This window comes from Barbus barbus (assembly GCF_936440315.1).
Source record: "Barbus barbus genome assembly, chromosome: 39".
NCBI classification, from domain to species: Eukaryota; Metazoa; Chordata; class Actinopteri; order Cypriniformes; family Cyprinidae; genus Barbus; species Barbus barbus.
Genome location: NC_136717.1, coordinates 311,487 through 334,111, shown reverse-complemented (window position 1 = coordinate 334,111; position 22,625 = coordinate 311,487). Strand labels below are relative to the sequence as shown.

At 38.0% G+C, this 22,625-nt stretch overlaps 1 protein-coding gene across 1 annotated transcript; it reads right to left on the bottom strand.

Moving 5' to 3' along the window:
* Nucleotides 1-6,230: 6,230 nt before the first annotated feature.
* LOC306858229 (uncharacterized protein) lies at nucleotides 6,231-11,979 on the bottom strand. Its single transcript, XM_079398658.1, has 3 exons — nucleotides 11,918-11,979; nucleotides 10,619-10,838; nucleotides 6,231-7,932 (listed from the first exon to the last, which is right to left on the bottom strand). The coding sequence occupies exons 2-3, from the start codon at nucleotides 10,788-10,790 to the stop codon at nucleotides 6,908-6,910; spliced, it is 1,197 nt and encodes a 398-aa protein (XP_079254784.1). The 5' UTR covers nucleotides 10,791-10,838; nucleotides 11,918-11,979; the 3' UTR covers nucleotides 6,231-6,907.
* Nucleotides 11,980-22,625: the final 10,646 nt, after the last annotated feature.

Below are 22,625 nucleotides of genomic sequence, written 5' to 3'. Positions count from 1 at the left end.
ACATCGGGCTGTAGCATTTCATTTCATTCATTCACTATTCATAAAACTAATGATATAAAATCACACGGGTACAGCGCCATCTCAGTGCTTACATGCCTCACAAATGACAGCAACACATTTGTGCTCCGTACACACAGGCCTGATCCTGCACCTCTTCCTCTTCGATTCAGCCACCACCTGGCCTCAGGAGGACATCAGACAAGAGGGCTCCTGTTTTTGTTTTAGCATCTTCCCATTGCCTCTGTAATCTGGTTTTGAAGGTGACCAATAGTATTGATTTGTGCAAAAAAAAGATGAAATATGGAGATACAAAGTTTTTGCCCGACAGTGATATACTTGTAATAACGTTACATTTGTATATTTGCTTTCCTACCTATTTTTATGAGCACTTTATGACACACAGATAAGTTGTATTGGTGTACAAGTCTATGTATGAGACACATTTTATCATTTCATTCATAAATAATGTGAAATAAACGAAACGTTTACAAACATTAGAAACATGTATTTATATTCCCTATACCCCACAAACAATCCTGTAAATTTAGCAGTGTTCAGAATAGAAAAAAGAACGAAAACATAAGTAAAAAACAAACACAAATTATAGTGGCATTCACCATAAACATATATTATAAACGCCCAGCCTTAAATATTTAAAGCGAAACTGAAACTAGCAGCGTGGTTGCTGGAATATGCACAATTTAAACTCACTTGCCTTTTCTCATTCATCACCAATCCTGATGAGCTTGACCTTGATTGCTTTATATAAGTCACCTTGGAAATTACAGCACGTTTCAGATAAAAAAACGCAATTTGTAATCCAGAAAAATGTGTGTGGAAACAGAATAAGAAATCATATCTTTGCAAGATAAAACGACAAATTATTTCCATGTTTTCCCCGAATGCCAGCACCGTGAGCAGGAGGATAACACTGGCATTTGTTCTGATACTGGAAAGTCTTTTAAGCATTTTTAAAACAGTTCCAGTACAAGGCATTTTTCAAAACAAATGAACACTTTCACATTTTTAAAACATGTAACTTATTTACTATTGTGCCAGTTTTGTAGTGTATATAGCTATTTTGACTTTTTATTTTGTATTCGCTGTGCGGCTTGAACGTGGCATCCGTCTAAAATAGATCGACTGGAGCGGGCGCGATCAGCTCCGGTGTTCGCGTCTGAGCGGCGGGACAGTGTAAATCAGGGGTTATATACTGCACTACAGACTACAGCGTCATCTATTGGATTTTACTGATATTGCATATTGGAACAACTGCATCACGGACTGGATGAAAACGCCCGTAGTTTGCCCACCTCTGCAGATTTTTTTTTTTAATCCTTCGTGGGCCACCACAGGAGTGATAGCGGGCCGTAGTTTGGACACCCCTGTTCTAGGTATTATCAAATGGCCAGAGTTTTGAGAACGCAGCAGACGTGGAGGACTATAATGTGATAAGAGCTCGCTCAAGTACTGAGGAGCTAAGCCATTTAGGGCTTTATAAGTAATTAACAAGATTTTAAAATCTATACGATGTTTGATAGGGAGCCAGTGCAGTGTTGACAGAACCGGGCTAATATGGTCGTACTTCCTGGTTCTAGTAAGGACTCTAGCTGCTGTATTTTGGACCAGCTGTAGTTTGTTGATCAAGTGTGCAGAACAACCACCCAATAAAGCATTACAATAATCTAACCTTGAGGTCATAAATGCATGAATTAGTATTTCTGCATTTGACGTTGAGAGCATAGGTCGCAATTTAGATATGTTTTTGAGGTGGAAAAACACAGTTTTACAGATGCTAGAAACATGGCTTTCAAATGAAAGATTGCTATCAAACAGCACACCTAGGTTCCTAACTGATGAAGAAGAATTGACAGAGCAGCCGTCAAGTGTTAGATAGTGTTCTAGGTTATTACATGTGGGGTTTTTAGGTCTGATAATTAACACCTCTGTTTTTTCAGAATTTAGCAGTAAGAAGTTACTTGTCATCCAGTTTTTTATATTGACTATGCATTCCGTTAGTTTCTCAATTTGTTGTGTTTTACTGGGCTGCAAAGAAATATAGAGCTGAGTATCATCAGCATAACAGTGAAAACTAACACCATGTCTCCTGATAATATCTCCCAAGGGTAACATGTAAAGCGTGAAAAGTAACGGCCCTAGTACTGAACCTTGAGGTACTCCGTACTGCACTTGTGATTGATATGATACCTCTTCATTCACTGCTACTAACTGATGGTGTTCAGATAAGTACGATTTGAACCATGCTAATGCACTTCCACTAATGCCAACAAAGTGTTCTAGTCTATTTAAAAGAATGTTGTGGTCGATAGTGTCGAACGCAGCGCTAAGATCCAGTAGAACTAATAAAGAGATACAACCACGATCAGATGATAGAAGCAGATCATTTGTAACTCTAATGAGAGCAGTCTCAGTACTATGATACGGTCTAAATCCTGACTGGTATTCCTCACAGATACCAGTTTTCTCTAAGAAGGAATATAATTGCGAGGATATTACATTTTCTAGTATCTTTGACAGAAAAGGGAGATTCGAGATCGGTCTGTAATTAACTAGATCTTTGGGGTCAAGTTGTGGTTTTTTAATGAGAGGCTTAATTACAGCCAATTTGAAGGTTTTGGGGACATATCCTAATGACAATGATGAATTAATAATAGCCAAAAGAGGATCTATGACTTCTGGAAGCAGCTCTTTTAGTAGTTTAGATGGAATAGGGTCTAACATACATGTTGTTGGTTTAGATGATTTAACAAGTTTATACAATTCTTCCTCTCCTATAGTAGAGAATGAGTGGAATTGTTCCTCTGGGATCTATAGTCCACTATCTGATGTGATATTGTAGCTGCTTTATTTTTCGTTAATTTAGTGACTGTATTGAATAAATACCTGGGGTTATGTTTGTTTTCTTCTAGAAGAGACTAAAAGTAATCAGATCTAGCAGTTTTTAATGCTTTTCTGTAGGATAGGGTATTTTCCCGCCAGGCTATACGAAATACCTCTAGTTTTGTTTTCCTCCAGCTGCGCTCCATTTTCCAGGCTTCTCTCTTTAAGGTGCGAGTGTGCTCATTATACCACGGAGTCAGACTGTTTTCTTTGATCTTCCTTAAGCGTAAAGGAGCAACTGTATCTAAAGTGCTAGAAAAGAGAGAGTCCATAGTTTCTGTTACATCATCAAGTTTTTCTGCGCTGTTGGATATGCTGAGGAATTGAGATAAATCATGGAAGATTACTTACAAAGCAGTCTTTTGTGGTAGAGGTGATGGTTCTACCATACTTGTAACAAGGAGTAGAATTTACAGTTTTAGCTATATGGAGTTTACACAAGACTAGATAATGATCTGAGATATCATCGCTTTGCTGCAGAATTTCAACACCACTAACATTAATTCCATGTGACAGTATTAAATCTAGAGTATGATTTCGACAATGAGTAGGTCCGAAAACGTGTTGTCTAACCCCAATAGAGTTATCCACATCTATCCTATTATGATAAAAATCCACCCAGTGTTTTTTTGCTTAAATCACTATTTTAAAATCCTCTTTCTCAAATCAAGCTTTTCTGAGATTCCTGTCTGTAACAAAGTTCGTAGATTCGGGAAGAAGGAGGCGGGAACCGGCAAACATTCAAGAATTTAATAACAAAATAAACAAACGTAAAAGTACAGCGGCAGCCCCTCCCGGACGACTGCCGCACACAAAACACAAAATAATATCCAGGCCTGGTCCTCTCTCGTCTTCCACTGTCGTCACTCCTCCTTTTATCCTTCCGGAGCTCCTCCGTGGGACTCGAGACCGGTGAGTGTCGCAGGTGTCGCTCATTATCATTAACTCCACCGGCCTCGCTCCGTTCCCACGGCTCTCGGCCCCGCCCCACTCACCACATACCCCCATCGCCCCTCGCAGGCCGGGGGGTACCCTCGAGACTGCGCTCTACTCCCCCCCCCCCCCCCTCCTTCCTGGGGGGGGACCCGTCAGGGCGGCCGCGGCGTACCTGGGGGTATGGACAGACGAGGCGAGAGAAAAGGAGACGGAAGGATGAGGAGTGACAGAGACGAGAGAGGGGAGAGAGGAGAAAAAAAAAAATTCGGTCCGGTTCCCGGACACACTGCTGGTTGGTCCTCAACCAGCTGAGAGGCTCTCACTCGCGGTGCCATGCGATGGTACTGGACCTCTTTGGTGGACGGCTCGACGCTCCGCCTCCTGGCGGACGGCGATGGCTCCTCCGGTCGAGGGCAGCCGGCAGCGAGTCCCCCATTCCCTGCTCCTCCCCATCATGGCGGATGGCAGCAGGCTACGGCCACTCGGCGAATGGCGCCGACTCCTCCGCTCCCTCTCGGACGGCAGCCCCCCTCCTCGACCCAGGAGCACGGCCGCGAGTCTTCCGTCCCACCTGATGTTCCATCGCTCCAGCACCACCGTCGCCTCGGGCAGCCAGCGGCCGTCCCCGCTACTCCCTGCTGCCCGATCTCCTCAGCACCGCGATCCCCCTCAGCAGCGAGGGCTCTCTGACAGCGTGTCCCTCCTTCCTCCCGGGTTTCGGCACCAATGTAACAAAGTTCGTAGATTCGGGAAGAAGGAGGCGGGAACCGGCAAACATTCAAGAATTTAATAACAAAATAAACAAACGTAAAAGTACAGCGGCAGCCCCTCCCGGACGACTGCCGCACACAAAACACAAAATAATATCCAGGCCTGGTCCTCTCTCGTCTTCCACTGTCGTCACTCCTCCTTTTATCCTTCCGGAGCTCCTCCGTGGGACTCGAGACCGGTGAGTGTCGCAGGTGTCGCTCATTATCATTAACTCCACCGGCCTCGCTCCGTTCCCACGGCTCTCGGCCCCGCCCCACTCACCACACTGTCAGAATGACGTAGTTCTATACAGGCCCCTCCCACAATAGTTGATTGACAAGTCCATCTTTCCTTAGACCCGCACTGAGTGAGCTGAGAGCTGTCCGCCTCCGGTGCAGGGGAAGACATAATGAATGGATGTAATAATGAATAAAGCAGTTGTCATTTACTCCCGAAATCTGAGCCACTGAAGACGCAGTGTTGTGAATTCTTTATATTATGTATCTTTTATTACTATTTATTATACTATTATTGACGCTTTTATTTTATATCTGGTTAGAGCTTGCATTATGTAAATATGCACTACGCTACTTCAAGTGTGATATGTGTTTGGCATAAGTGACGTCTTATTGGTTACGCATACAGAGCTGAGAGATTGTGACGCAGTTTCCACCTGTGTAGCATCTCTAAGTGCAGGGCAAAATTTACTGACGAAGTAAGTTTATTCCATGACTTTATGTTTGTAATACTGGATGTTTATACTGCTGAATCTGTTTCTACATTAAGCCTGTGATGTTGGTGGTTCGCAATCTTTATGATCATTAACTCATCACGTGAAACGCACGTGGAAGTGCCCCTAGCGGCTAGTATCTCGTTTAAATATGTTTCTGATTCCGTACAATATATTCTACATTTGTTATGTTTCCTATCGTAATGAGGATGGTGTATAATGTATTTTAGGTGGTTTATATGCTCTTTTACAATCTGTTTACATCCAGTAATTATTAGTTCACTAATTGCAGATTGAAAGTTATTGTTTAATTTGAAATGCACTGTTTTATTGGAACAGTATGCAAATATTTGTTAGACATTTAGTTATTTACTTCTGTTTATTGTTCAGTGCAGAAACTACCTCCAATGCATATCAGTGTGTATATGGTGAAACCCTGCAGATAAACAAATGGTGGAAAGACATTTGATGACTCCGACAATTCATAAAATAAAATAAAAACCGCCAATGATAGTCAAGTGAATCCTGAAACAGGTTTAAGTATACACACACACACACACACACACACACACACATATATATATATATATATATATATATATATATATATATATATATACTTTTGATGGCTGTTATATTAGTCTGTGTTTTGCACTATTTTTCAAGAGTGTAACGTTTTCTGTATAATAAGCACTGTGTTTCAACAGTTCTGATTTAAGATTCACTAGATTTAGAATATTACATTTAGAATTTTCTTCAGAAAATGATTTAATAATTGCAGTAAATATGATTAAGATTGTGATACAACTAGTAACTGTTGAAATTACTGTTAATTTTGCTACTGCATCATTCAGTTTTGTTAATAAGGTTGCCTGCCGAAGTCAGTTGAGAAATAAAACAATTGTGAAGATGTGAAACGTTGTCTTGCTTTTAATTCTCTGCAGAGAAATTGATCAATTTACACACAGCAGACGTTTGTGAGCAAAGAGATAACACACAAAGCTCACAGCAGCTTATAAAGGTACTTGTAATACATTTCTTGAGAAAAGAAGATAATAGTCCCTTGGGCCTCATTTCTCAACCAACCAGGAGGCTGTCTTCATCATGCCATTCTGTATCTGCAACATATTACCAATGTCCAAGGATTTCAACATTTTTCCATGTACGATTTTCTAAAACTGTTACCTGCAGGTAGACAGGTATCCATCCTTGTCAAAGTCTCATGCTACTAAGTGGGCCCTAGGGCTGTTACACAAGAAGACCCGTTTTTTCCCATTGATCACACACACATATATTCACCCTATAGAATACATCATACTGACTACTTAAATCTTATAGATTACTGAATATTGATTACCAATATATTGAAATATAAAAAATTTCCATTACAGTACATATTTACAGCTGGGCTATTTGCATGGGATTAGCATTACCCAAGGTAATTCTTCCGGATCATTCTAGACAATGTCTCTTTCTAGATAACATCTCTGCACCTCTCCATGTAAAACTAGTCCTATCCAAATAAGACTTGAACACAATCAGGTTCTCACATTTGCATGATTTTTAATATGAATGTGTTAATATGATGTTTTAATTAGACTGATCACAACTGAATTGTCTTTCTTCAGAGGGAATGTGCAGATGATTGTTGAAATTAACATTTTCCTCAGTGTGACACGAGGTTTGGATATTCTTTCCAGGAGTTTGCAAGTGCCGTTTCAGGTCTGTGTGGTATGTGAAACTCATGTCACACTTAAGACACTTGTAAGGCTTCTCTCCAGTGTGAACTCTCATGTGAATCTTAAGGTTTCCTTTAGCTGTGAAGCTCTTTCCACACTCTTGGCAAGTGAAAGGCTTCTCTCCAGTGTGAACTCTCATGTGATTCTCAAAGTTTCCTTTGTGTGAGAAACTCTTTCCACACTGCTGACATATAAAACAGTTCTCTCCTGAGTGACTCCTCATGTGAAGATCAAGGTGTCCTTTACACCTGAAACTCTTCTCACACCGATCACAAACAAACGGCTTCTCTCCAGTGTGAATTGTCATGTGGCCATTGAGGTACTTTTTCTGTTTAAAACTTTTTCCACACAGAGAGCATATGAATGTCTTCTCTCCAGTGTGAATTCCTGTGTGAAATGTAAGATTTTCTTTTCTTTTGTAGCTCTTCCCACACAGTTTGCAGGTGTAAGGCCTCTCTCCAGTGTGAACACTCATGTGGTATTTAAGATTTTCTTTTCTTGTGTAGCTCTTCCCACACAGTTTGCAGGTGTAAGGCTTCTCTCCGGTGTGAGTCATCACGTGGGAATTAAGGTGCCTTTTCTCTTTAAAACTTTTTCCACACTGAGAGCATTTGAATGGCTTCTTTCCATTGTGAATTCTCATGTGAATGTTAAGATTTAGTTTTTTTGAGAAACTCTTCCCACACAGCTTGCAAGTGTAAGGCTTCTCTCCAGTGTGAACTTTCATCTGGAATTCAAGGTATCTAGTTTCTGTTTTTTGAGTCGGCGAGCAAGTAAAAGATTTTTCCCCAGTCATGAAATCATGATGTTTGTCATACTGATTTTTCTCTTCCATTACATTCAGTTCTTGACTCTCCTCTTTCAGCGGCATCAGGTCTAAAGGTGAAAGGAAACAAAGAGAAGTTTACACCAGTTTAACAGCACCAAGACATGAAAGCTTTTAGACAGTAAAACATTAAATTGAACCACTAGATTCTACAACCCGAATTCCAGAAACGTTGGGACATTTTTTAAATTTGTATAAAAGACTTTCAAATCACATGAGCTAATATTTTATTGACAATAGAACATAGAGAACATAACAAATGTTTAAATGGAGAAATTTTAATTGAGAAATATCCACTAAATGAGCTCATTTCAACTTTGATGCCTGCTTTCATTAACATTACTAAATGGGCCCAGGAATACTTCCAGAAACTACTGTTGGTAAACACAATCCGCCGTGCCATCTGCAGATGCCAACTAAAGCTCTATCATGCAAAAAGGAAGCCATATGTGAACATGGTCCAGAAGCGCCGTCGTGTCCTTTGGAACAAGGGTTGTTTAAAATGGACTGTTTCAAAGTGGAAAAGTGTTCTATAGTCAGACGAGTCCAAATTTGACATTCTTGTTGAAAATTACGGACGCCGTGTCCTCCGGGCTAAAGAGGAGGGAGATCTTCCAGCGTGTCATCAGCGTTCATTTCAAAAGCCAGCATCTCTGATTCAAGTCAAGTCACTATCATATGTATAGCGCTTTTAACAATGCAAATTGTAACACTTCTCTAGTTCTTGTTACTTTGAATTCCTCCTCTAAGGATTTGAAAGGTAGTTGCAGCTTGTTGTGATGTCTATAAAGTGCGATGACTCTTCAGCAACCCCAGCCATCTCCTGAGGTAGTTACTAACTTTCCTCTCCAAGATCTCAACTGTTGTAATCGGTACTGCATATACAAGAAGGGGCCACAGAATTCTAGGGAGAATGCCGTGCTGGTACACCCAGGCTTTAAACTTCCCTAGCAAGCCAGAATTGTCTCTAGATTTTAGCCAACACTAACTCTGTGCAGGTGGCTTGGATTGATCTCGTGTCTCTCAAAGAACTGTCGAACACCTTGCCTAGACTCTTGACTGGCTTTTCTGAAATAGTTGGGATGGCTGTGCCTGCAATGTGGAATCTTAGTTTATCTTCTGCCTTACTTATTAAACAATAAAATATTTTGTCAAATTAAACACTAAACATGAAATCTGTTTAAACCAAACTTGTTCTAGCACAGTATGTAATAATTAGGATCAGACAAGACTTAACAAAAACTTTTTACCTATCTAAACCTTTCTGTAATCAAGAGTTTTGCCATGTTAGATAATTATTAGTTATTTCAGAAGCTGTATGATGTGGGTTGCCATTTTTATTTGCATTTTTATTACAGCGTGAGGACTATAACCCACAGTCTGACCCAGGAGAACTGGTAAATTACAGACAGACCTCAAACCTGCACTCACCTATAACAATATTAGACAAATTCAGTTTTCCATTGCAGTTTTTGATGACAATCTTTGAATCTGAATATTGTTAAGCTTCTATGTGCATCAAACAAAAAGGTGACAAAAATAAAGCAATAAGACCAGTGAAGTCGTGGTTTACAGTGAATTTATAACAGCTAAGGGGCGTTATTAGGTACTAATTTATAACCCTTAGCTGTTATAAATTTTACAAAATAGTTATTCCATATACTTAGCAAGGTTTCACAAAATAAAACAAAGATAATATAATGTATTAATATTAATAAAACATTATTCTTCTGCCAAACAATGTAGTTCCTCAGAAACACACAGACGCAGAAACAAAGAGGTGTATGTTTGCAGAGTAATTTACAACAGCTTGGAACGCAGCTCAACCAATCAGAATCAAGGACCGGAACTATCTGTTTTATAAACAGCATTTATTACTTTACTTTCTCAAAAGGAGAAGTTTCACGCCTTGTTTACACCAATTTTAGCATTTTAGGATGACAAAAAATGCAATTATAGACAACAAATGTAAAGTTGATAACATTTCATGGTTTGCATTTTGCTAAATAAACAATTATTAGAAACTTTTGCATAATTAAGTGATTAAAAAAAGAATGCTTTTAGTTGTTTTTAATTTAGAAGTAGATACTGGGTTTAACGTTATACAGAGTAATTGTTTTGATTTGGCAATGTATTTATTGTTTTTCGTAATTTAATTTGTGACGTCATTTAATTTGATGTGTTGTTTGCAGTAAATAATAGATTCATGAATGGATTCTGAAGCAAATACACATTCTGAGATCTTCCGAATGCATTGCGATTCTCTCTGGAATGGATCCTGAGCTTATATTTTAACAGCAGATGGCGCTCTACTCTAGTGTTTATCCACACACTCAAATGCTGATGAAGAAGAGCGCTGAAGAGCACTGAGTCTGTAATCTCAGCTCGGCTCAGAATGCATTTATGACACGAGATTAATGTAAACACAGCCCACTGTGAACACCCTTGTAATTCGCTTCAACCTTTTCTAATTTTATGAATGATTATTTTAGGTTCAAGTGTGTGTAAGGATTTGGAAACGAGCAGAGTAACTGTTTGTAAATCATGCAGCGCCACCTGCTGTTCAAAACTAACCTCAGAATCCACTCAAAGAATCGCGATGCATTCGGAAAATCTCAGAATCGATGCTCAATCATTTCTCCATTCGCGATGCATCGATTTATTTTCCCAGCTCTAGTAAATGAAGAGATTCATGATGCAGAATGACCAAATAAAGACTTTGAGTATGAAACCAACCTGTTTGTTCCTCAGTATCTTCATGTTTGACTCTGAATGTTTCTTCAGTCCTCATATCTTCACTCTCCTCTTTAATAAACGCCATCTCTGCTTGTTGCTCAGTATCTTCACGTTTGACTCTGAAATCTTCTTCAATCTTCATCTCTTCACTCTCGACTTTAATAAACGCCATCTTTATAACAGTGTCTCGTGGATCTCAGTCGCTTCAGCAGGAGTAAATCTGTGTGTTTAAGATGACAATAATTAACAGACAGAGAAATAAACCCAAACTAAATCTCTGGTTGTGTCTCAATCAGCTCCTAGTTCAGTAGTCAGCACACTAGTTCAGTAGTCAGCGCACTAGTCCAGCAGTCAGCGCACTAGTTCAGGAGTCAGCGCACTAGTCCAGCAGTCAGCACACTAGTTCAGTAGTCAGCGCACTAGTTCAGTAGTCAGCGCACTAGTTCAGTAGTCAGCGCACTAGTTCAGCAGTCAGCGCACTAGTCCAGTAGTCAGCACACTAGTTCAGTAGTCAGCGCACTAGTTCAGTAGTCAGCGCACTAGTTCAGTAGTCAGCGCACTAGTTCAGCAGTCAGCGCACTAGTTCAGTAGTCAGCGCACTAGTTCAGCAGTCAGCGCACTAGTTCAGCAGTCAGCGCACTAGTTCAGCAGTCAGCGCACTAGTTCAGCAGTCAGCGCACTAGTTCAGTAGTCAGCGCACTAGTTCAGCAGTCAGCGCACTAGTTCAGTAGTCAGCGCACTAGTCCAGTAGTCAGCGCACTAGTTCAGTAGTCAGCGCACTAGTTCAGCAGTCAGCGCACTAGTTCAGTAGTCAGCGCACTAGTCCAGTAGTCAGCGCACTAGTTCAGTAGTCAGCGCACTAGTCCAGTAGTCAGCGCACTAGTTCAGTAGTCAGCGCACTAGTTCAGCAGTCAGCGCACTAGTTCAGTAGTCAGCGCACTAGTTCAGTAGTCAGCGCACTAGTCCAGTAGTCAGCGCACTAGTTCAGTAGTCAGCGCACTAGTGAGGGAGTTAGTCTGAGTCAGAGTGAGGCTGGCCACACATTAGACGATTTTCAAATCTTATCTGATTTTAAAAGCATGGGAGACCACAGACACAAAGACAGTTCAGCTGATGTTTATCTTTATAATCCTCTGAACACACACACTAGAGGATTCGAGCAGACCACGAGAGCACACACACTCGCGAGATCAAACGTGATTAGAGAAGAAAAACAATTTTAATAATTTTAATAAATTATAGCATTACATTTAAAAAAAGTTGTATTAATGTAAACACTTTAAAAGATTAAAAACAAACCTTTCTTCAGCAGAAACAAAGATGCAGGAGCTTGGCGCAGACTTATGACGTCACACCGCCCCACCAAAATAAAAGTCCCGTTCACACAAAACAGAAATTCTTCTTCTTCTTTGTTGTTTAATGGCGGTCGGCATCCAAAGTTAAGGTGCATTACCGCCACCTACTATACTGGAGTCAACTAACTCCCAGATAACACACACACAATAAATAAATAATATATTATCTCTTTTAAATTCTGTTAATTAGGCCAGTTCTTCTCAAATAATTTAATTAACTTGTATTGTTATGACCATTAAGTATATCTTTAATGCTAATTTCTAAAGAACTTTGCTTCCTAATTCTGTATTTTTTTTAATACAGTATACATTTTAAAAATGTATTTTTGACAGTGATATAGTGTGTGTTCCACTGATTCCTCCTCTTGACAATAATCACATCATCCAGTTGGATGTTTCCCTATTAGCTGTAATGTTTAATTTAAACCGGTGTGCCCCATCCTCTCAATCGTGTAATTATTCCTTCTGTTTTGTTACATACCCTCCTACATCCTCAATTCTACAATAAAGTCTACCTGTTACTTCCCTATCCCAGTTATATTGCCATTCATTTATTATATTATTCTTAACTATTACTTTTGCTTCTGATGTACTATATATGATTTCCATAACTCATCTAGTTTACATGCCTCCTTAGCTAAAACATCTGCAGCTTCGTTCCCTTTAATTCCTCTGTGTGCCCGAATCCACATCTAAATAATATTTCATATATGCAATCCTGCCTGTTCTTTGATGAGATCGACTTAATTGAAATCAATGCTGAACTGAATCTGACCATATAATTACTTTCTTGGTGCCACTTTCCTCTGTCCAGTAGCAGCAATTACCGCCATCAACTCTACTGTGATCTGTAGTGATTACCAAGTGATCTGTAGTTCTATTCTTCACTGAAATACCTCATTCTGGTACAAAAACACCAAAACCTGTCTTTCCTGTCTCCAAACTCTTGGAACCATCTGTGTACACTGTAGTATATCTAGTATATATAGGGATATATAGTATATTATCCCTGACATATTAGCGATATTCCAGTAATCCCGGCTACTGTCAAGTAAATCCAAATCAACCAAAACTAAAGGAAATAACCCTGGTGGGGTTACTGCTAATGGCACTGCTTCATTAAATCCTTTATTATTCAATCACATCTCTTTAGCCACTTCCATACTATCCCATCCAAAAAAAATAGTTTTGTCTTTCCCATATTCCCAACTTGGGATAAGAACTTTTTTTCCTGGATTCTTATTTACTGACTGACCTTGTAGACGGATCCAGTAATTCATCACGAGTTGCTTCCTCCTTAACTGTAAAGGTATTTCCCTCATTTCCACACGAAGTGCTGAAACCGGAGTAGTTTTATAAGCTCCATTACATACCCTTAATGCTTGGGCTTTTCAGAACAGACTTAGAAGCTCTTCCATATATGAAACACCCATAGTCTAAAACTGATCGAATCAATGCTACATCTATATTTCTTCACCCATTTCTACTAGTTCCCAATCAGTTCCAGACAGACATCTCATTACATTTAATACTTTTTTTTGCATTTGTTGACTATCTGATTAATATGATAATTCCACGTTAATCTTGAGTCAAGCCACATCCCCAAAAATGGAAATGACCTGCTCCAGTCTCTGCCCATACATTTTAATTTCTATATCTCTTATTTTTTTCAAGTAAACAAGACAGTTTTTGTCTTTTCAACCGATAATTTAAAACCCATGAATATGACATTCCTCCACCAAATTTACAGCTTCCTGTATCCTTTGCTTAACATGTTCAACATTCCTTTCTTTCTTCCAAAGAGCTCCATCATCTGCAAATAACGATCGCCCTATATCACCTTGAATATGAGAAAAAATAAATGAATCATTATTGTAAAGAGAATCGGACTTATTACGGGGTTCCGTTCTCTACCACATATCTTCCTGATAATACTGAACCTATTCTAACTTGAATAACTCTACCAAATAAAACGTCTTTTATCCAGTTAAACATCCTTCCTGTAATTCCTAATTTATTTAATTTAATCATTACTCCTTCTTTCCATACCATATCATACACTTTCTCTATATCAATAAATACTGCCAATACTACCTCCTTGTTAACCTGAGCCTTTCTAATTTCTGTTTCTAGATAAACTATAGGATCCATAGTACTTCTTCCTCTTCTAAATCCGCTTTGATACATTGAAATAATACCTCTACTTTCTACATAATGGGTTAGTCTTTCTGTTATCATTCTGTCCATCACCTTCCCAATATGAGAGGTAAGCGCTATCGGCCTGTAGTTACTAGGATCTGCTGTATCCTTTCCCGGCTTCCTAATAGGGATGATGACTGCCTCCTTCCACTTGATAGGAAGTTTCCCTTCTTTCCATACCTTGTTATACGAACCAAACAACTTACTCATAGCTAATACATCTAAATGCTTTAACATCTCATAGCATATATTCTCCTTTCCTGGTGCTGTTGCCCCAAATGTTCCTAAAGCCCTCTTCAGTTCTCCTATAGTAAATGGAGCATCCATTGGACTATCTGAACTCTCTCTCTTCGCTTTGTAAATATCACAAAAATAAAAACTTGTATTAATTTAATAAAATCTCTGAATATCATTTAAGAGATTATTTGAGTTGGGATTACCAAAAGTAATGTGTAAAAAATCCACAGTTTATTTTATCTGAAATTTACTTGTGCTATTTAAGTATGTTTTAATTAAAACATTAAGCATTTAACAAATTATGTTTTTCACATGTCCTTAATGTTTTTTGTACATTTAAATGAACATATTTGAGAATGATGCAATATGAAACCTGTCAGTTTTAAGAACCAGAATTATTACTCGTTTTCTATCAATTCTTTTTTGTATTTTGCATCAACTTAAAAAAATGAGTAAGTTTCTCGGCTTTTTGTGATCACGTGGACAACGGTCGCGCTGAGCGCCGAACGACTGCTGGCTGGTCTGAAGAAGCCTTCAAGAAGGACAACGGTTAAAACCACCTCAAGATTGATTTAAAATACTGGTAAGTAGTCAGTTATCAAAAATGAATGAAATATTGGCTGTGTTTTCGGGTACACAACACGTCCGGTGTATTTTTTGAATGCTGTTGTGGTTAATAACTTTTTGGAAGGGGCAAGCATGTCTAGGATCACCATGACTTTGTATATAACGTTATAAGTTATATGTTTTTGGCATATATATTTCATACCACCAAATATTCAGCTAAAACACGGTTAATACAGCTCGGAAACTTGATATGTATGTAAAAGAAGCCAAATATTCCTTTATTAGAGTTTATTTACTTGGGTGATGAGCGTATACGAGTAATTGCAGAACACAACGACTAAAGTTAACGTTACTAGTCTATCTGTAGTCCAGCAATTGCAACTAAACAGGTGTAGCCATAGATATATCTATATCTGTCTATGGGCGTAATGTTAATGAGGCAAATCCCGGTGCGCTGCAGCGTCAGTGGCCCGTTGAAAGAGACCATTTTTAATCGTCCGTCTCTCTGGGTGAGTTCAATTGCCCGAAACTACAATATTACTGTGTGTATAAAGTTACCATCTCTTTGTTATAACTCTTTGTTATAACTTGTAATTACAACTTGTGATCTCGATGCAAATTTTTCAGAGAGCTTTTTTTTCTTCCTGATTTGTACCAAAGCACCGCTGAAACGGAGTCACTCAACATAGCGGAGGCATAGCGAAGAAGTTATGGCATTATCAGTTATCAAGTTTCTTTTTCATCCTTACCAAAATCAACCATGGTTTTATTGTAGTTAAGTGTACATTAGTAATGTTTTTGGCAGATTTATTACCATTTGTATAGGGCCGTTTTACTACAAACACCATGGTTTAAGATATATAACGTATTAATGTTTGATATCATGGTTAATTTGTGTTTACCATGGTTTAACTACAGTAATCATGTTTTGTTTTTTTAGTAACACTGGTTAATTTTCGTAAGAGCAGTCAACCACTACCTTACTGTTATTAATGAAGTGTAAAGTTATGAATCTTATGGCAAAACTGTTGAACATTTGTTTTACAGAACTGTATTCTCTTCAACTTCAGCTTCAACTTTAAAATAATAACAAAAGGCAGAAGGTAAGTCCAGTTTACTATAATGTTTCAGTATAATTATATTTTTAAATGTAGAACATAAGCTTGTGGTTCATCAACCGGTCAATTTATAGCATGCAAATTCGGGCTGTTTTTTAGCCAGACAAAAACTGCACACTGTAAATCCACTCTCTGACAGCAGGTGACAGAAACAGATGTGGAACCGCAGTGTTAGAGCTGTTTCCCGTAATCTCTGTTGACCTAGCAGCATTGTGATAAGAACGCAAGATGAAAATCAAATGCCTTCGAATCTTTTCTGAAGACAGCCAGAACCTTCAGAGGTACAATCATATAATTCATTCATTCATGTATTCTTTAGTATAATTCCCTAATAGTAAAAGCTCCCAGTTTTCCGCCATGTTTTGTTTTCACACAAAACAAAAGTTCTCTGCATGTTGTTTGCATGTAAGACCGTTACTTAAACTTAAACTGTTACTTGTTACTTTATGCTGGATCGTATTTATTTATCCTGAGTTGTTCAAATCATGGTAATCGAATACGGCTTTAATTATTAAGATATGAAACTGTAATACTAACCATGGGGAATTTTATCATGATTTAACAAACCGTCCCTATCGTTCCGTCCCTACGTGGATGCATTTACTCACTTGTCAGTCATTTATGCAACTAAACAGTGCCGCCAGATCCAGTGATAAGCGTTCAACTTTGTTGCAGTCTTCAATACAAACCACAAATGTCTCAGTGATTTTAAACTAGTTTAAAGCCAAATAGATTTTTATCACACTGCTGCATTCAAAAAAGGTGGCGGCGTCAAGTAACGTGGATATAATCAAACTGTTAATGAAACTGTAAAATGTTGCTACTCTGCTGGCTAATTCATGATTTAAAAGGGGAGTGAAATACTTTAAATAGTATGTACGTGTATGTGCAATACTATAAAGCAGGGGTCTTCAACGTTTAAGGGTGAGGACCCCTTACCTGACAGAGACATGGAGCAGGGACCCCCAAAACAATGTGTCAAGCAGAGCTAAATATTAAGCATACCTTTGATATTAATAGAAACTAATCATATTATGACTAAGAATAAATTATAGTTGTTATGTTAAGACTGCAGATCAGAACTGGGCAATCATATACATGAAATAAAAAATCTGTTATGGTTGACATTTCATTTCTTGATAACGATATATACTGTCACACCGCCTTGTCTTAGTTGTAAGTAGAAGCTTTTGAAGGGAAAGGCAGCAAAAAAGAGCTTTCTCTTTTGATTTTATATCTAAAATTGTTCTTTTTTAAGAGCTAGTGGCTAGTTATATTTGTTCTAGTTTCCTTTCCGCCTTGAAATTTACCTAGCATTAACAACTATGGCTTTTGAGAACCCCAGAAATGTGGCAAGGGTCTATTAGTAGTGTTAAAGAGATAGTTCATCCAAAAATGTAATTTGTATTTTGATTTGCTTTCATTTTTGTGCCTTCTAAATAAAAAAGAAATGTCTCCGCTTTCTAGAGCCAAATATTTGTTTCCCCTAACGTTTAAGCGTTGTGAAATAATCTAATCAGAGTGTTATATTTGTTTTTAAGAAAAAAAAGCTCTCCAAAGATTAAAAACCATTTCAGTGAATGATCTTTATTCTGACATAAATTAAATGGAATTTTTAGACAAATATAATCGTACAAACTATTCGATATTCTATGAATAAATCGACTAATCAAATATTCGAAAATCGTGACCCATCCCTAGATGGCACCTACATCTTTAAAAACACAAGTTTGTGATCATAATTATTTCAAGATATTGAAATAATTGGTGTTAGAGCCCTGCATTTCGGCTGACTTTTTCACGCCCCTAGGGCCGGGCTTCGGGCCAATTTTCACGTCATAGTCCAGCTGCTGGCCGGGCCTCAGGCCTGTTTTGGGTTTCTCCATACTTTTATATTGTAGACACCCATCGATTATAATGAAAACCATTGCTGCGCTGGTAGAAACCGCACGAGGCCGTGCTGCCGCGACTGAGAGCGGCTCGACGGTGTTTAGTGTCCCGCAGCAGCAGCAGGTGACCTCAGCGCAGCTGAAGAGTTCTGTGTTCAAACGCACGCAATAGACTAAAGCTTGCTGCAAAGCCCCAGCAATCATAACCATGAATGTGTCTGTGGGAAATAGTAAGGAGATATTTGAATTATTTACTAATAAACTAATGTTTTCTGAGTCTGTGTCTCAAGGATGAAGCTGCTGATCCTGACTCCGTCTCCTCATTAGACGCGCCTTTAGAGAGAAATGCATCTTTATTGATTACGATTAAGATTAGAATAAAAGTTTTTGTTTTCGATTTTTTTATTATTATTATTATTTTGTTAAGAGATAATTTAAAGCTGTCTATAGATATATTTATCGTGTCTCTGAGGCATGTATTCGCTCAGCTTCGGTTCATTTTTGTGAAATGCTCCTGTTCAAGACGTTTTATAAAATAACAACCTTTTGTTGGTATTGTGAGTGCACACAAATAAAAGTAGACCCTTTACAGTTCCCAATGATGTATTATTCTTACCTTTATAAAAAAAAAAAAAAAAAAAAAAAAAACGGTAGGCTATTTGAAGTTGTTTCCACTGAAAACAATGCAAGTGTTTGCTGGTGTCTCCATGTCCTTCCACTCTCAGCACAAACTCAGATATAGATACATTATTATTATTATAGCGCAGGGTTAACATTTAAACATTGTTATATGCTTGAACTGTTTTAGTATATCTATAGGTTTTATTTTAGGCAACTCATGATATATGAGAAGGATAAATTGATCAAACATGGCTATGATCAGCTCACAGTATGCCGCTGGCCACTTGGTCGTTACTTAAAAAACAAACAAACTTATATTTAACGAACAAATATGCTCGTTTTTCTAAATTAACTTAATAAAAAAATGAAACGAAATATAATAATTTTGCCATTACATATAAAAGTGAACTATTTTAATAGCCGAAACAGTAGTATAAGCTGTTTTAGGGCTCGGGCCGGTAATTGTGACATGCTGTTGGATTAATAGCCGAAACAGTAGTATAAGCTGTTTTAGGGCCCGGGCCGGTAATTGTGACATGCTGTTGGATGTGGGCTGGGATAGGGCCTGAGCGTCTCGGGCCAGAGCTGGGCTCTAGTAGGTGTCATTCAAAATCTTGTGATACTCTGATTAAAAGTCTTTGCAGAATCATTGATAATGGTTTCCAACAGTAAGTTCCACTGCTCAATAAGAATATTGCTGTAAATTGTTGCAGCGTCTCCCATATGACCATTCTGACAGGACTTGTGTTTATAATAAGCTTTGGAGGGTAAACTTGATGTTTGAGATTTAACTTTAGTCATGATTTGTAGCACCTTGAGGATGGTCTCCTTCTCCAGGTCATATGAACCATATGATCTCTGTCCTTGTCTTGTAACATACAGGCTGAATATTAGCTCTAACCTTATTCTTTATATCTGTCTTAAGGATGTTGCTTATCCGCCAACTGGTGCTCAAGAGGAAGTGGAACAGGAAGTGCTGAAGATTTACCAGCTGCAAAAAGATGGCTCAGTCACTGACGTAGGCATTGTGATTGAGGGCATCATGGTCCTCAACAAGCTTCATGATCTTAGCAGAGCCTGCTGCTATCTTCTGGGATTGACCTATGCCTTGGACCTGCGATACCCCAAGAACATTAAATATACTTTGGAGGTCTTCCAGAAAATTTTCCTGGATCTGGATCCACTGAAGCTTTCTACAAAGGTTCAGAGACTAAAAAATGACCTGATTGCGTGATTGCCTAGTTAGTGATGCATCCAAAATAAAACATTTTGTTTACATAATATGCGTGGGTACGGTGTATATTTATTAAGAAATATTTTTGTTGCGTTTATATATTAAGTATATTTATATATGATATAATTTAGATGAATATAAATATATACATGTAAATATTTTCAAAATATACACTGTATGTGTGTGTATTTATATATACATAATAAATATACACCGTACACACATGTAAACACACTTTTTATTTTGGATGCGATTAATCCGAATCAATCATTTTGTCTATGGTCCGTGTGCTGTTGCACATTGCAATGCAACTGATAAAATGCATTTTGGGTGGGTGTGGTCTTTAATGTAAACAAAGCCTCAGACCGTTTAATCTTCAACATGCTAATAAAAGTCATTTTTGATAAAAGTTTGTTTGCAAGTTCCCATATGCAGAGTTCAGTGGCTAAAATGTTCATGTTTGGCTGAACTAACCCTTTAATAACATTGTTGTTATCGTTTAATTGGAGAAGTAATGGGTTTTAAATGTCAAAAATTTTAAATGATCTTTTTTTTTTTAATGGATTTTGTGAATGAAATATATGAATTTTGTATTATCCACAGTTCAGTGACTAAAATGCATTCAAGTCATTTGAAAAGTATGGAGTTATGGTCAAATTTGACAAATAAATGTTTAATTAAAACTGTGTTTTGGTTATCATTTGGTTTTATTATACATATTGTAAAGTACTTATGGAGTAAATGGTCAATACAGTTTTAAAATATAAGTAAAAAGTAAAGGACATTTGTATATACTGCATGTTAATGAAATCTACATTTTTTTGTGTTTTTGATTTACTACTAAATTACTATTGCTTTGCTTGAGGATTTTAATTATAATTACTAAATTTTATTTATGAGCTTAATTAATCTATTTAAATCTACTTAATTTTTTTAGTTACACTCACTTGACTCTTAAAGCATATTTAAATGATTTCACATCTTTGAAATTTACTCAATATTTTTTAGTGTAAAAATGTTTCACCAAAAGAATTGAGTAGATCATAGTAAAAGTTTTTACAGTGTACTGTAATTAGCACGGTCTGCTTGATTTTTCTGTTTGCTCTGCTTGATCTTGAATGCTTTTGTTTTTTATATGCATTTTTTTTTTTTTTACACATGCTTTCAACCAAAATAAAACCTTCAGATAGAACGTAACATTGTTGTGTAACGGCTAATCATAAGCTTGTTCAGAAATAACAAAAACTTAATCATTAAAAAATAATGCCTTTCTCATTAAACTTCATTTAAATAAACAAATATTCGTTTTTTTTTTATGAGCCCAAATATTCAATTGCAATATTTTTTGGAAAATACCCATCCTGTTACGGGGCTGACGAGACGTGAGACGTGCGGATCCATGTGCAAAGCTTTATTATAAAACATGGTCATACAGGCAGGATCAGGAGACAGCAAACAGGTATGGCAGAAGCAAGACAGAGCAATCCGTGGAGCAAGCGTGGGTCGACGATCGGCGAACAGTATCCAAAGAGGCAAGGCAGAGAGATAATCCAGAGACGAGAGCAATAATCCAAACGGCAAGGCGAAGGGTTAATCCAGGAAACACGGGCAGGGTCAGACACGGCAAGATAAACAAGACAAGACTATGAAAACTAAGACCGCTTTGTGAGGTAGCGTGGCTAACAATACTCGGCAGCGAGCAAGAGCAAGTCCCAGGCTTATATAGTGTGTGTAATAATGAGAATCAGATGTGTGTGCTCAGTGTGATGAGTGAATGGTGACAGTTGTGATCTGTGCAATGGATGATGGGTATTGCAGTCCAGAGAAGTGTGGTGTGAGAGTCAATGTGGTGAGAGAGTGACATCTGGTGGTGATTGTCCGGAAGAGCATGGACCAGATTCGTGACACATCCCTAGTTATTACAGTTTTTCTTGATTGCTAACACACAATTCATGAAACAATAGCTTGTTTTCAATCACATGATTCTGATGACACACAAAATGCAGCTGGACGGCAGGAAGTGATTTTTCTCAGTGGTTCTCAACCTTTTTCACTTGTCTTACCTTATTTTAAAATTGTTTTCAAATTTAACATATCAATCATGAAATTAGTGAATTGAATATACCTTAATTTAAAATTATTTAGCGCCCCCTTGTAGGATCACTGATTTATTAACATCTTAATATATTAACCATTTGCACACACGAGCATTATCTGACTCGGCTCCTCCCAACCGCAGATACAGCTTTACAAGCCACATTTCCTGCGTTTTTCAGTCAATTTCTTGCCTTCTTCCCCCTTGTGATCAACACATTTTCAAACACAATAAAAGCTCCTTGTGGTTTCTTGGTTTGACCGATTTGAGCATCCATAAACAACGCAAAACAGGCATTTTGAGTTTCTGATAGCGATTTCTATAGAGAAAAATCACCTCCAGCCCTCCAGTTGGGCCATTCCATGTCAACTCAACCAGAGGTCCCCGGCGCACATTTTTCATTTTGCTAATATTTTTTCTGAAGAAAGATAAACATGTTTAGTGATGAAAGCCAAAATATTAAATGGCATGGATTGGTATTTATACGCTTTTTTGTAGAGGAGGGTCAAAATGGAAATTTTCTCCTGAGATTCAGAGCCAAATTACAGGGGGGTAAAATGACTTTAGAAAGATGGCAGCATCATAATGTTACTTTCACACAGAGATTGGTAGCTCTATTAGTAAAATCTGTTGACTTTAGTCATCTTTGTTGCATTATGTGCCGATGGTGACCGTTCAAAAATGGGGAAAGA